This window comes from Chelonoidis abingdonii, chromosome 25, assembly GCF_003597395.2.
Source record: "Chelonoidis abingdonii isolate Lonesome George chromosome 25, CheloAbing_2.0, whole genome shotgun sequence".
Classification (NCBI taxonomy): Eukaryota; Metazoa; Chordata; order Testudines; family Testudinidae; genus Chelonoidis; species Chelonoidis abingdonii.
This window is the reverse complement of record NC_133793.1, coordinates 9,174,305-9,187,515: the sequence shown is the minus strand read 5'-3', so window position 1 is coordinate 9,187,515 and position 13,211 is coordinate 9,174,305. Positions and strand designations below refer to the sequence as shown.

General features: G+C 49.4%; 1 protein-coding gene across 1 annotated transcript in view; it reads right to left on the bottom strand.

Annotated features, from left to right (window-relative positions):
* LDLRAP1 (low density lipoprotein receptor adaptor protein 1) overlaps window positions 1-10,698 on the bottom strand; it is a 37,594-nt gene extending 26,896 nt beyond the window's left edge. Inside the window, 1 exon segment of the mRNA XM_075060735.1 lies at window positions 10,535-10,698. Coding sequence (XP_074916836.1) covers window positions 10,535-10,619 — 85 coding nt within the window. The 5' untranslated portion in view covers window positions 10,620-10,698.
* Window positions 10,699-13,211: the final 2,513 nt, after the last annotated feature.

The following is a 13,211-nucleotide window of genomic DNA, read 5'->3' as shown; positions in this document are numbered from 1 at the left end:
TCACATGGTGAACAGAAACTGCTCTGCAGCAGCCCCTTCTGCGCACACTGGCTATTGCTGTGGAGCTGGACTAACTGATGTCAGTCAGAGTGAAGCCCCCTCCACGATGCACGCTTCACTGAGCTCTGCTAGGCACGGGAACAGAGACAGGAAGCTTGCACAATAGCATTTAAACATTCCAGGCCAGATCTTCAGCTGGGGTTAATCCACACAGCTGTTATAAACTGGTGCAACTCCACTGGACTCAATGGAGCTACACAGGCAGAGGATCCAACCCCGTTTTGAAAGAGCCGGTAGTGATTGTGTCAATACAGCAATCATGTACATGTCTTAGCAGCAGACAGACCAGAATAGAGGCTCGTGCAGGCTATTGTTTGATGCCAGTCTGAACAGATCAGGTTTTGTCGTCTCCCAAAAGGCCTCACATGGCTTCCTCCCCTAGTCACAGAATATCTCTAGTGGCAAGATAATTGTACTAGACTTCTCCAGTTTCCTACTGCTGTGCAAGGTAGGGGACCCCTGATGAGCGAGTGGGTAGGATCAATCACAGCACGGAAACACCAGTTCATCACCCCCATAGCTAGTGATTTTAGAAGAGGCATATTGTGGCACTGAAGAGGGGGAGCAGGACTGGAACAGAGACCTGGATGCTAAAGGAGAGGTGTTGGCACTTCAGTTGTATCAAGATTAAATGCATCTAGTTCAGGGGTCGGTAACCTTTCAGCTGTGCAGAGTCTTCATTTATTCACTCTAATTTAAGGTTTCACATACCAGTAATACATTTTAACATTTTTAGAAGGTCTCTTTCTATAATATATAACTAAACTATTGCTGTATGTAAAGTAAATGAGGTTTTTAAAATGTTTAAGCAGCTTCATTTAAAATTAAATTAAAACGCAGAGCCCCCCCGCACTGGTGACCAGGACCTGACCAGTGTGAGTGCCACTGAAAAATCAGCTGGAGAGCCGCCTTTGGCACGCGTGCCATAGGTTGCCTACCCCGATCTAGTTCATCGGTGTCCAAGACCCGCACTAGAATTCATCAGAGCCTCAGGGACAGAACTCAGAGCCTCTTGCTCAGGGCAGTCCCCTGCTACCAGAAGTAAAGGAGATTCCTCTTCCAGCAACACTAGACTAAGTCAAGCAATTGTATTTCACACCGGTAAGGGCATTGGTACACATATCTTACCTAACCAGTTCATTCCTACTGGACCGAATGGGGGCCAGCTCTGGTGCACGCATTTAATTTTTCACAAGGCTTTACTTATAACTAGAGACACGGTCTCTGCCCCCCAGAGAAATTCCCAGGGAAGCTGCTAGGAGCATGGGAGGCTGTTTTCACTCCTATCTATGGAAGGCACGAAAGAGGGCACCAAAGGATGGGGGCTATTGCACGGCTGTTCTGGTGGAAGAGATGGCTCGTCCTATCCCCACTGGAGTGAGTGGCCACATGCTGGCAAGGAGGCGTTTACTGCACACTGCAGAGGCTTAATGCATGGATCTCACTGTGGGAGGAGGAAGCCAGTGAAGAACAGTTAGTGGTTCTGCTATTGTGTAGCAGGTGCCCATGTTACGCTTTCAAACCATCGCCCACGGAATGCTGCCCAGGGGCCTTCGGCCTTTTCCACCTCATCTAGCGGCAGAGGCAGCAGCATTAACCAGCCTCCAAACCTCTAAGGGTTTGGAGCTTATTTCAGAGACACCAATGATCCTTCTCCAGGAAAGTTACATTAAAGGTCCAACTGCTTCTTCCACCACTATCCAACTACTGCAGTACTGTCAGATCAGCCGTGCTGAGACGGGTGTGGAGGGGGCTCTGTGCGTGGTAGCTCTCCACAGGTGGCACAACACCATCACCCACCTTGTCAGCCAGTAGTATTGTTTAGCAAAGGTGCCTCGGGTGCTGGTCTCCCCCCCATCCACCTGTTCTCAAACTGCATCAAATCCCCACGCTCCCTTTCTCTGTAGTGGCAGCTGCAATAAAAGTCTTCACGACAGCCCAGTCCAGCCCCCATGGGGCCCATTCCAAGTTCTCCAAGTGAACTTTGCTCCCCTCAGATGCAAGTGAGCATCTGGCAGCGTGTAGGTACAGGCCAACCATGCTAGCAGGCAGAGCCCGCTAGGGGCACATCATCACTCACTCCTGGTGGCAGCATGTCAAATACATACACCACATGCTCAAACAGTGCAGGTACAGACAGCGTAGCTAGCAGGACTCTGCTTAGGAGACTCAGGTACAGACACCCGAACCCTGTGGGTACATATGTTATGTGGCTCTCTACGTGCCGGAGCCAAAGCCCCCTGTCAAGAGCTGCACACGACAGAGTAGATACAGCCTCTTTTCATTGCAGCGTCTAGCTCCACACATGCAACATAGACGTACTGTATGGATCAGGACAGAGCAATCCCCTGCCATGCCTCCAGTGCTTTAGGACGGCAGGGTCACAAGGCCACAACCTCCCCTCTCCACCCCCGCCCTCTCGGCTGAGCAGAGCTGCAAGCGCTCTCCACAGCAGGTAATTCCCCAGCAGCCTCCACTCTGTGCACATGCTTTTACAGAGAACACCGCCATGTAATTCCAGAGGGTGACTTCACCCTGATGGGAGCGGTTACCCTGGTGACTCACACATCACGGAGCATGGCTCATTCAGGGCTCTGACTGGTTGTGGAGAGGAACCTCCATTGCCAGGTTGTGGAGCTAGGGGCAGTTTCATGGTGCAGATTAGCCTGGAGGGGTGGAGGCTGCAAGCTCCGTAAAGCGCTTTGAAATCTATGCTCCACATCAGCAGTAGTCAATTGGCAGACTGCGGGTCAAAGCCAGACCTCCAGGCGCTTTTGAATGGATCCCAAAATCTTTTTATTTACTTATTTTCTCTGGAATCTGGACCCTGACCAAAAATTTGGACCTTGACAAAAAAAAGAATTGACTACCCTTGCACTACACTGACAGGATCTGTTCTGCAGTGCACTGGAAAGGCTACAGCGGAATCAGACCATTAGAATTTAGGGTTTTGTTGATTTCAATATGAAAGTGAATAGACATTCATTTCTGGGGATAATGAATCGGCTATCAAACAAGTCTGTAGTTCCATCTCTGGAGCAGTTAGAGGGGACACTGCCTTCTGGCACCCCGGGGCTGAACACAAAGTGATCAAAAACAACGGAGTCCTTGCTGCACCTTAGAAACTAACAAATATATTTGGGCATAAGCTTCCGTGGGCTAGAACTCACTTCATCAGATCAGGGAACACAACAGTGCTAATACTGACATAATTTGGTTTCAGAGAAACACCCCCGTTGAAACAGAAGATGTTTTAGGCTGTCTGAAGATTCAAATGTAAAGTCACTCGTTTGTTTACATATGAATAGTAGGATTGTCAATCACAGTTAACTCATGCAATTAACTCAAAAAAAATTAATCATGATTAATTGCAGTTTTAATCGCACTGTTAAACAGACTACCAATTGAAATTATTAAATATTTTCATATATACTGTATATATGAAAATGTAGAAATGTATATATGACACCCCACGTAGGAAGCCTCATTTTCCGGAGAACATGGCATCCCCCTTCTGCAACAGCAAGCAAGCAAGGGGAAGGCAGCAAATAGAGATTCTTCCTGAGTCTGTCCTACTCCCTGTTTCAAGGTTTGCCGAGTGTTGGCAGCAGCCACTGACTGTGATACAGCACGTCAGGACTCGCCATTTCAGGAAGAACATACAAATCCATCTGAGCCGGACAAATCCTTGCTTTGGCAGCGGTTTTGCTTTGCAAGGAGATGCACAGAAGCCATCAGCTGTGGCCAGAACAGGTGAGCGGACTCTAAAGACTACGGCTCCATTGGCGCTATATTACACCACCTCCCGCATTCCTCCAGATTTTGGAACTTCAGTGACAAGCCAGGGAGGTTTTGGATCTGACCTACCAGCTGTGCTTTGGTAAGCAGCAGGAATCATGTCATCCCTGCACTGTGCCCATCTGCTCTGCCCTGATGAGCAGATGGATAATGCCCCATATTCCCAAATGGTCGAGGATAGTGGTATCAAGGGGGGACTGCAGCCGTGCTATTTATATGCGCCGCCGGGCCAATCAGCCTAGGAGAGGCACTGCAGGCCTGGCCTGAAGGCAGGCAAGGGACAGAAAGAGGAGTGAGCAGCAGCAGCACTGAAGCCTTTTGAACACACAAGTGCATAGCAGGATTCTGGTGTCTTTCTCGGCCCTAGCTACTCCCAGGCACAGAGCAGCCACTGGAGAATCAGAGAAACCTCACCCAGACTGGGATTTCTGGGAACCTGAGTCCTGGTTCCAAGCGAGCCATACAGCCAGCACGCTCAACCCCGGGGCACTGGAGAGAGCCCAGCTGGACACCAGAGTCTGACTCCTAACCCTGTTTATCCACTAGACTGGACAGCCCCGGTCTGGTTCACAGGGACAGAATGCAATTGACCAGAGCAGGGGCTGAACTGCAGTGGAAACAGCCTAAGGCACCGGGACTGGGAACGCTTTGTTGTTTCCCAGCACCAGTGGGGTTCTGGCACTCGGACTCGATACACTCACCCAGCCAGCAGGGCACGGAAAGAATCTATTTTGCTTGGCTAGCCTGAGTCTCAGCAGCCGCTGTACCAGGGGATGCTATTTTTAGCCACGCTTTGTTTATTATAAAGTTCCCCACCACCACCCTTGTGGCTGTGCAAATGACCGCTCCCAAAGTTCAGCGGGGAACCAATGACAAGCCAGATGCTTTGTGTAACTTGGTACCATCTGTTTACAGACACGATGCAAAAAAGGCTGAATTTTGTCAGCATCAGAGACTCTTTCAGTGTCACTGATTTCCTTGGCTTCCCACCCCTGCGATTCCAAAGTAAGTGAGGGTGGGGCAGCTTATGCGGCGTAGCAGTACGACTCTTGCAACACATCTCAAGCTCTGCTCGGAGGGACAGACATGCCTGTTATGGTCCCACAGTGCTTTTCAGCCTCAGAGCACTTTACAAGCAGCTCTAGGAGCTGGAGAAGAGAGCACCAGGTTCCAAGCCAGGCACCTCGTGTTTGTTCGATCTGCTGCTCTTGTGATGACTTCCTCTGTGGCTTTCAACAAGCCACAACTTCTGCCCCATCTCTCTTCCACTCAACCCTCCTGCACCGGGCGTAAAGTGCAAATGTGAATTGACCGGCTCCAGACTGATGCGTACAGCACTTCCCAGCACAGAGACTGTGAACAGGTAAGTATTAGAGTGTGTGAAGCAGGCGGACAATCTCTGCCATGAGGTCATCGTTGGAAAGCATGTCTTTTGAAAGGAGAACATTTCTTTTAAAGCCACCTGAAGCATCACTGCAAGTTTACTAGCCAACCTCTGCTATCAGAGACCTGGTATGTAAGTTGCCAATCCCAAACACACAAATCATGAAAGGTTGTTTGGTTTTTTTTTTTAATTTTTTTTCTTTTTTAAGTTTGCCTTCTGGGTTTTGAGCCTCGGCGGGGGCTGGAGAGGAAGGGGTCGGGGGGGGTGTCACCTTTTTGAACTTCTGAACCAGGAGGGCTAGAAACCGGTTTTTAAAGAAGGTAAATCCAAGGTTCACATAATCACAGGGCTCCAGGAACTGGGTTTTAACATTTGATTCGTGGGGGAGAGAGGAGGTTAAGAGGTTCATGATAAAATGGTGAGTTGACCACGCTGGCTACACAAGCAGGGGCGTGAAGACTGTGGTGGGGCCTTTCCATTTCCAGCACTGAGCGCAACGAAGGCCTCAGCCCGCTCCCGAAGCTGCACTGTGCTTGTATGCATGGGGTAGGGGTGGCAAGCACTGTCCATTGAGGCAGCCGAGTAATGTTACTTGGGCATTAAAGCAGCTAAGTAATCTTGTTCTGTGTGTTGCATATTCAGACTGAAAGCAAGGATTTTGAAGGGGTGGGAGAGGCCAAGGGAGAGGATCCTCAGGTCCCACTTTGATTCAGTGCCCCCAGTAGGGAAGTCTGAACCCTGACACTTTCAGAGGCACACAGCGGTGCTTGGTTAGGAAGGAAGCTCCAAGGAAGTACTCGGAGAGGAAGATGGTTTGTAGTCCACGAAGGGGCAACCATCAGAGCAACGATCATTCTGAGCATTGGCAGGAGCCATGACGCTGCTCTCTATCAGCTTCACCAAAACTGTTCCCTCCCCTGGATTTCCCCACTAGGACATCCAAGATCTCCTGGGCAAAAAGAAAGAGCCCAGCTTCCCCACACGGTGGGGAAAACATCGGGAAGTGCCCACTGCTCCCCTGGCTTGGATGACCTGCCCTTCACAACAGCTCACCCCTCCTCGGCTGGCGCAACGGGATGGCAGAGATTGTCAATTATACAGTACCAAGCACACCTTTGGTTAGATCTATGGTGCATGGCTCGCAAACGAATTTAAATCAAGAATCACAATCAAATTGCAGTTGCTCAATGTTGAGAGAGGCAGACCTGAAAGGGGCTGCAAAGCTCTCGGAGGTTTATACTTTGGTTTGGGAGGGGGATGGGCAGAGCAGCTTGTTCTGATGTTTGTCCCCCATCTCAGGAGCGCACACAGGTCATGGACACCTCAAACAAACATTTTCAATTCACAAGCCAGCCACAGTCTGCACGAACATTGTTCCCCCCGCCCCCACTTCCCCTCAAGCACGGCTCGTTGTTGTTCGCATTTTCCACTCTCAGAACAGAAGAAACTTTTCTTCAGTCTTGAAATCTGCAAATATTTCAAGGTGACAGTTCCCTGGAGCATTTGCAGTTCACGGGATGTGCCCCTGGGGATGATGGTTTGGGATTACTAGTCTCACTGCTGCTTCCAGCAAAAGTGTGAGAGAGTGTGCATGGTGGTAGGTGTGAGTGTGAGAGCACGGCCAATGTGTGTGTGAGGGATGGAGCAAGGAAGGGAGTGGTGGTAGGGGTGTGTGAGTGAGAGAGAGTTTTCAGAGTGAGTGTGCGTGTATGAGACAGAGTGTGCAAGCAAGGAAGGGAGTGGTGGTAGGTGTGTGGGGAATAGATGTGTTCAGACCAGGACCCTTTTCCATCTTGGGGCCTCCAAATGGATTCCAAGATTAGATTTTCACAAGTCCCCATTCCAAAAGAGCTTTATCATTACCTTCATTTTGAGGGCAGGGGGGTCGGGGGGCAAATTTAAAGCTAGATAACATATACACACACGCTCGAAGCCTTAGTAAGTCCAATGCAATCAAATATGCTTGTAACCGAGAGTCCTTTCTGCAAGAGGTCAGTATGCATTTACCCGGAATCACCGCTACATTTACACAGCAGATGTCTTCGCGCCAATTGACAGCGACTCCTGCTTTTCATTCATATTTACTCAGCATGCAATAATTCTCATGCAATTCACAAGCTTGTTTAAGACAATTTAATAGTAGAGTCTGAACGGCTTCAGTCTAAGACCAAAATCTGGTTTGCTTTTTAACTCTCTAGCTGGGTATGTGTCAGAAAAATCCCACCCCGCCACTCTCTGCAGACCCTGTACCAAGTTTCAACCCAGTGCCAAAGCAAGTACCACAGAGTTAAACTCTTGCTTAGGATTCCTGCAGAGTGCCGAGACAGCACTCCAGCAGCAGTGCAGTCATTTCAGATCCAGAAATACCAGCCTCTTAATCCTTAAAAGAGGCAAAAAAAACCTGGAGTGAATCTCAGCGGATTAGTAAAAATCAAGCAGTTTGATCTTGCCACCATGTAGTGAAGTATCCAGACACTAGGGGTTTTTACTGGCACAGGGAAAACTGGCAAAGGAAAATACTTCATTCTTAAAACTGGATTAGTGCACTTTGGTATGCTGCAGGGATCTTGGGCTTTCCTGCTCACCTGCTGGTACTGCACCTCTGACAAGAGCACTTAGCGAAAACCCCACTTATCTCCTCCCATGTGTTTCTTCACAGAGCTTTTAAGAAGACGGAAAAATGCCAGGTTAGTCCAGGATCCTATCAATGGACAGGTCTGTGCATATGCACCACGGTGAGTCAGAACCAGAAGGGGAGCAGTCCCACTCTAGCACTTTAGGCCTTATGGAAGAAGGCAGCCTGGAGGATCAGACCAGCTCTTAGAGAGTGTTGAGCACGAGGCTCTTCCCAGCTTTGGGACATGGAGTTAGGAGTGGGTGAAGGAGACAAAAGAACCAGTCGGAGAATCTTGGGTGGAACAGAGAGGCTGGGACATCCCATGGGAGGAAGTGAGATCAGAGAGCAGCTGGTTTAGAAGGTGAAGACAAGAAGCTTGATCTGAATGCAAAGATGCAAGGGACAGGAGCTCAAGGTGATCCTGGGAGCAGCATTCTGGACACACTGAAGGGATGGAGATGTGGAGAAGGATATACCTCCCATGGCAGGAAATTAATATCTCATACCCCCATCCAAGCTGCAGCAGAGAGGAGAGAGAGAGAGAGAGAGAGAAAACACACAGGGTTTAGATGCTGGGAGAGGAGTCAGAGATCCCACCAAGGTTGAGAGGCCAGGCAGGAATATCGTAACAGTGCTAAAAACAACTAAGAAGGGGATGAAAGTGGAAAAAAGTCCACTTCAAACCCTTTCATTATTGTGTGGGAGCAGGGAAAGGAACCAGGGCTCTGTGTGTACATGGCGGGTGCCCAGCTGCCTTTGAATGAATGAAAGTTACAGCTACTGTCCAAAGCTCAAGAATCTAGCACCCAGCTGGATGGAATGTAAAAAAAAATCTTACTGCAGTGCTCGATTTTTCAAACTGGTATCCTGAGTGTAGCATATTTTTAAGCCAGCTAATAAAACCAAAGTTACAAGTTAACCACTGATTTGACTCTGGGTAAAGTACAACTAAACCAAAGCCAAAAATCCTACTGCAGAGCTTTAATCCTTTCCATGTACCCGGCACCCTTTGAGATCCACCAGTGATGGGACAAGAAGAATTCAGACTGACTAGAGGAGTTCAGGGCTAACATCTGCCACGATGGCCGCATGTGTTCTCTCTAAGCCTGCCCTCCAACAGACTAATGCATGTCTACTATGACACACCACATTAAGATGTGTAAAGTGCTCAGCAGGCAAGAGCGTTGTGTGGTCTCATTACGCTCCATTCTTCTCCTGGGAATGCAGCAACTTTTGTTTGCTTAGAGTTTCCTTTTGCACAGAAGAAAAGAAAACCCAGACATTCCATGGTCAAGGACAACAATCCCAAAGCTGTCAAGCCACAGGGCAAGTAGGGTGGTTGGTCTGCAGAAGGCAAGATTTGGGGTAGAGAAGGGCTCATTTAGGGGGTTGAGAAATACACATTCCTTCCTAAAGGAAGTCAAGTCAGCGATCCCTGGTAGGAACAGTCTGACAGCAGAGCTATGGAGTTCGGCGAGGTTGCAGGTAAGCAGACCACGACTCACTAAATTGGCTCAAGACATCCAAGCAGGCCCATAACCTCACCTAGACAGCGCAGCAATCCCTAAAAGATGGCGCTATAACTCCAGATACGAGGAAGAGGAATTCCTTGCTTAGCCACCATCTCATTATCAGTCACTAGAAGCAACACACACAGTGGCCTCATTCACTCTGCGGAGACTTTAAGTAACTATTAACCCCGCTTTACATCCTACTTAGATCATAGAATCTCAAGGCTGGCAGGGACCTCAGGAGGTATCTAGTCCAACCCCCTGCTCACAGCAGGGCTAATCCCCAACTAAATCATCCCAGCCAGGGCTTTGTCAAGCCTGACCTTAAAAACCTCTAAGGAAGGAGATTCCACCACCTCCCTAGGTAACCCATTCCAGTGCTTCACCATCCTCCTAGTGACAATATCCAACCTAAACCTCCCCCACTGCAACTTGAGACCATTACTTCTTGTTCTGTCATCTGGCACCACTGAGAACAGTCTAGCTCCATCCTCTTTGGAAACCCCTTTCAGGCAGTTGAAAGCAGCAATCAAATCCCCCCTCATTCTTCTCTTCATACTTGCTCATTCAGCTGTGGGCTAAAAACATTTTCACTATTCTTCCATTTGCAGATGGGGCTCAGGACTGTCCAAACCAGAAGGCAGCACAAGCCAGGCCCCAACCTGCTCCCCCAGAGGGCAGGGCCAGGGAGCAGAACAATACACCGGTCCAGGTGTGCAGCGGGGTTTTCGGAGCGCTCTGGGCTGGCCCCTCTCTGCTTAACTGAGAATGGAGTGAGCAGAGGAGGGATTTCACCGTGTGGCTGGAGAGAAGAGCTGAGGCTGGGTACAGGTACAACCGGGGAGGGGTGCGGGGGGAAGCCCAGAGGGTCACCATCCCCCAGGTCAGCAACATCCTGGCATGAGAACCGGCCTGGGGAAGCCGGTCCGTGCCCCACCCCAGCGGGCTCCCACCCCAGCCTGCTCTCGGCCGGCCAGCAACAGGAAGAGGCTCCCGGGACCGCTCCCAAAGCGAAGCAGGTCACTCGGGGAGAAGCAAACCCTGTTCCCGGCTGCCCCGTGCCAGGGGCCGGCGCAGCAGAGCGCACAGCCGGGCGCTGCCCCAGGCCTGGGAGGGACTAGCCGCCCCCTGGGCTCAGCACCCCGCTGCCGCCCGGGGACTCACTCTTGTGCTTGCCGCTGCCCCAGGACTGCTTGGCGGCGCTGGGGCTCCGGATGATGGCCCTGCCCGCCGACCGCAGCGCCTCCATGGCGCGCCCCAAACTCTCGCCAACAAACTTTTCCCGGCGCGGCGCGGCGGCTGCTGCGGGCTGCCCGGAGCCGCCTCCCGGCCCGGGCGGTCGAAGGATGATCGCGTGGGGGAAGTGGGCGGATCGCGCTGCAAATCCGCCCGGGCTGGGGTGGTGACGCGGCTGCTCCCTCCCCGGCTGGGCAACACCTCCCCGCCCGCTTAGCGGGGGCTGGAGCCCAGCCAGGCTGCAAAGCAGCTGCCCAGAGCAGCCGGGGGGGTCATGTCAGGCCTGGGCCCCCACTGGGGTAGAGAATCATAGAATCTCAGGGATGGAAGGGCCCTCAGGAGGGATCTAGTCCAACCCCCTACTCAAATCAGTGCCAATCCCTAGACAGGTTTTTGCCCCAGATGCTTAAATAGACCCCTGAAGGCTTGAACTCACAACCCTGGGTTTAACAGGGCAATGCTGCAAACCACTGAGCTGTCATGTTCACCTGCTGCATGAATGTGTTCATCAGGGCTGGACACAATGGCCTGTCCCCCATGCAAGAGATTTTAATTGCCCATGTCATTTGATCATGTGGCAGCCACTCCTCAAATACTGAGACCCTCCCTGTATAGCTCATCTCAGTTGATTAGACTCTTCCTGTTGGTATGCACACTTCCCTCTTTTCATGTTCTCTGTATGTATAAATATCTCCTGTCTGTGTGTTCCATTCTGTGCATCTGAAGAAGTGAGCCATAGCTCACAGAAAGCTCATTCTGAAATAAATTTGTTAGTCTCCAAGGTGCCACAAGTACTCTTGTTCTTTTTCCCTGTATTATAGGGAAGGAGGCACCATGTTTAAATCAGTCAGCTTATCTGTGCCCACACATATACAGTAAATGCCTTGGCAACTCCAGCATGATTTTGCCCCCCCACCCCCAAATTATCAAATCAGTGGTCTTTTCACATCCTATTTTATGGCACTGGTGACCCTCTTTCATATAAGCTTGATTCATCATTCTGATAAGTGCAGAGCGTATTTGGATTTTGAATTGAAAATCATTTACACCATGTGATTACTGCATTGTATAATGTACAGACCCTGGCAATAAGCACCGAGAACGACTATCAAAAGACTATAATGGGTTAAAAAGCCATGGGAAGAACAATTTTATTTTTTGTTTCCATGCAATATTTTAGTATCAGATTTAATAAAGGGCTGTATATGTGTAACTCCACGTGTAACTTGATTTCAGCTGGCTACTAGGAGGCTAAGTGTTGGTAGGGTTAGGGCCTAGCGGGCTTGTTGAGATTAAAGGGATATTATCAGAAGTGGGGGGGGAGGGGTTAGGCACAAAATGTAGGTTTTGTAAAATAATTTTTTTACAGGTTTTACAGAACTTCCTATTAATAGATATATTTTAATGTAACTGAAAACAGCTTTTTGATTGAATTTAAACATTCCCATCTGGTGCTGGCAATCCAAACCTTGCAGCATTGCTCTGGTACACGAGGAGCCAGAAAGCAAAAGCGATTTAGAAAGAAAAGTAGAATTGGCTAAGCTATTTCTATTGTCAAAACTGAGTGAAATGCAAGAACGGGATAAACCGCATGAATAATGAAAAGTAAATTAGATTAAAGATAGTCTTTTGGTTTTAACAATCTAACCGATTAGTGATATTTCCTCCCAAAATACACTGTCTGATTTTTAACCTGACAGTAGCCCTTTAAGAGCAACAGCTGTGGTCTGAATTTGAAACAGGAGATTTAAATTAACTGCTATCAAAAGATGCAGCTGGTTGTGTAATGCAGCTGGCAGAGAACAGCATGGGCATGTTGTAAGTGTATAATGAAGTCAGTTTAAAGGTCCCTGTAAAGCTGTAGGCCCCGATTCAGCAAAACCCTTAAGCATGTGCTTAAATCCATCCTTGTTCAGGAAAGCACACAGCCATATTTGCCTTTAAGCACGTATTTAAAGCGGCATTGAAGCCAAGGGGTTTAAGCACACACATAAATGCTTTGATGAATTGAAGCCCCGTGGCTGAGAGATGTTGGCTGAGCCCGGTCCCCAAATTGCTGCGTGCATTGTGCTGGAGTGTTTCATCCTTGCCAACCGCTGAATGGCCAGTGAAGATACTCTTTAAAGTTCTGTAACAAACTAAGCTGATCAATCCACATGGCAGGCTTTTGATGCAGCCATGTTCCATTTTTCCTCTTCTCGGGTCTACAGTTTTCTGGGTTTGGCACCATCGTCAGCTAAGTGTATCACAATGTTTACCTCGGGCAGCAGCTTCAGCACCTTCACACAGCTTCCTTTCCACTGCTTCCTCTATAGCAATTGCACAAACAAGCCACTCGTCAAAACAGGGCATGCTCCTGTCTTGCGTGCAGCACCTGCACATGGGCAGCATTCCCTGCTTGGCTATCCATCCCCTGCCAGCAACTTGTACATGTTGCTGACTTTTTTAGCAACCTTCAGGGTGCCCAGCCTACATCCTCAGACACTGAAGTGTTGATGCTCTGGCTGCATGGGGCTGTTTTTTTTGGATGCTGATGTTCTGAGGACAAACTCCAGCTGCAAATGTGTCCTCCAGTGCTGATTTTTTCCCAGTGAACTGCCAGCAT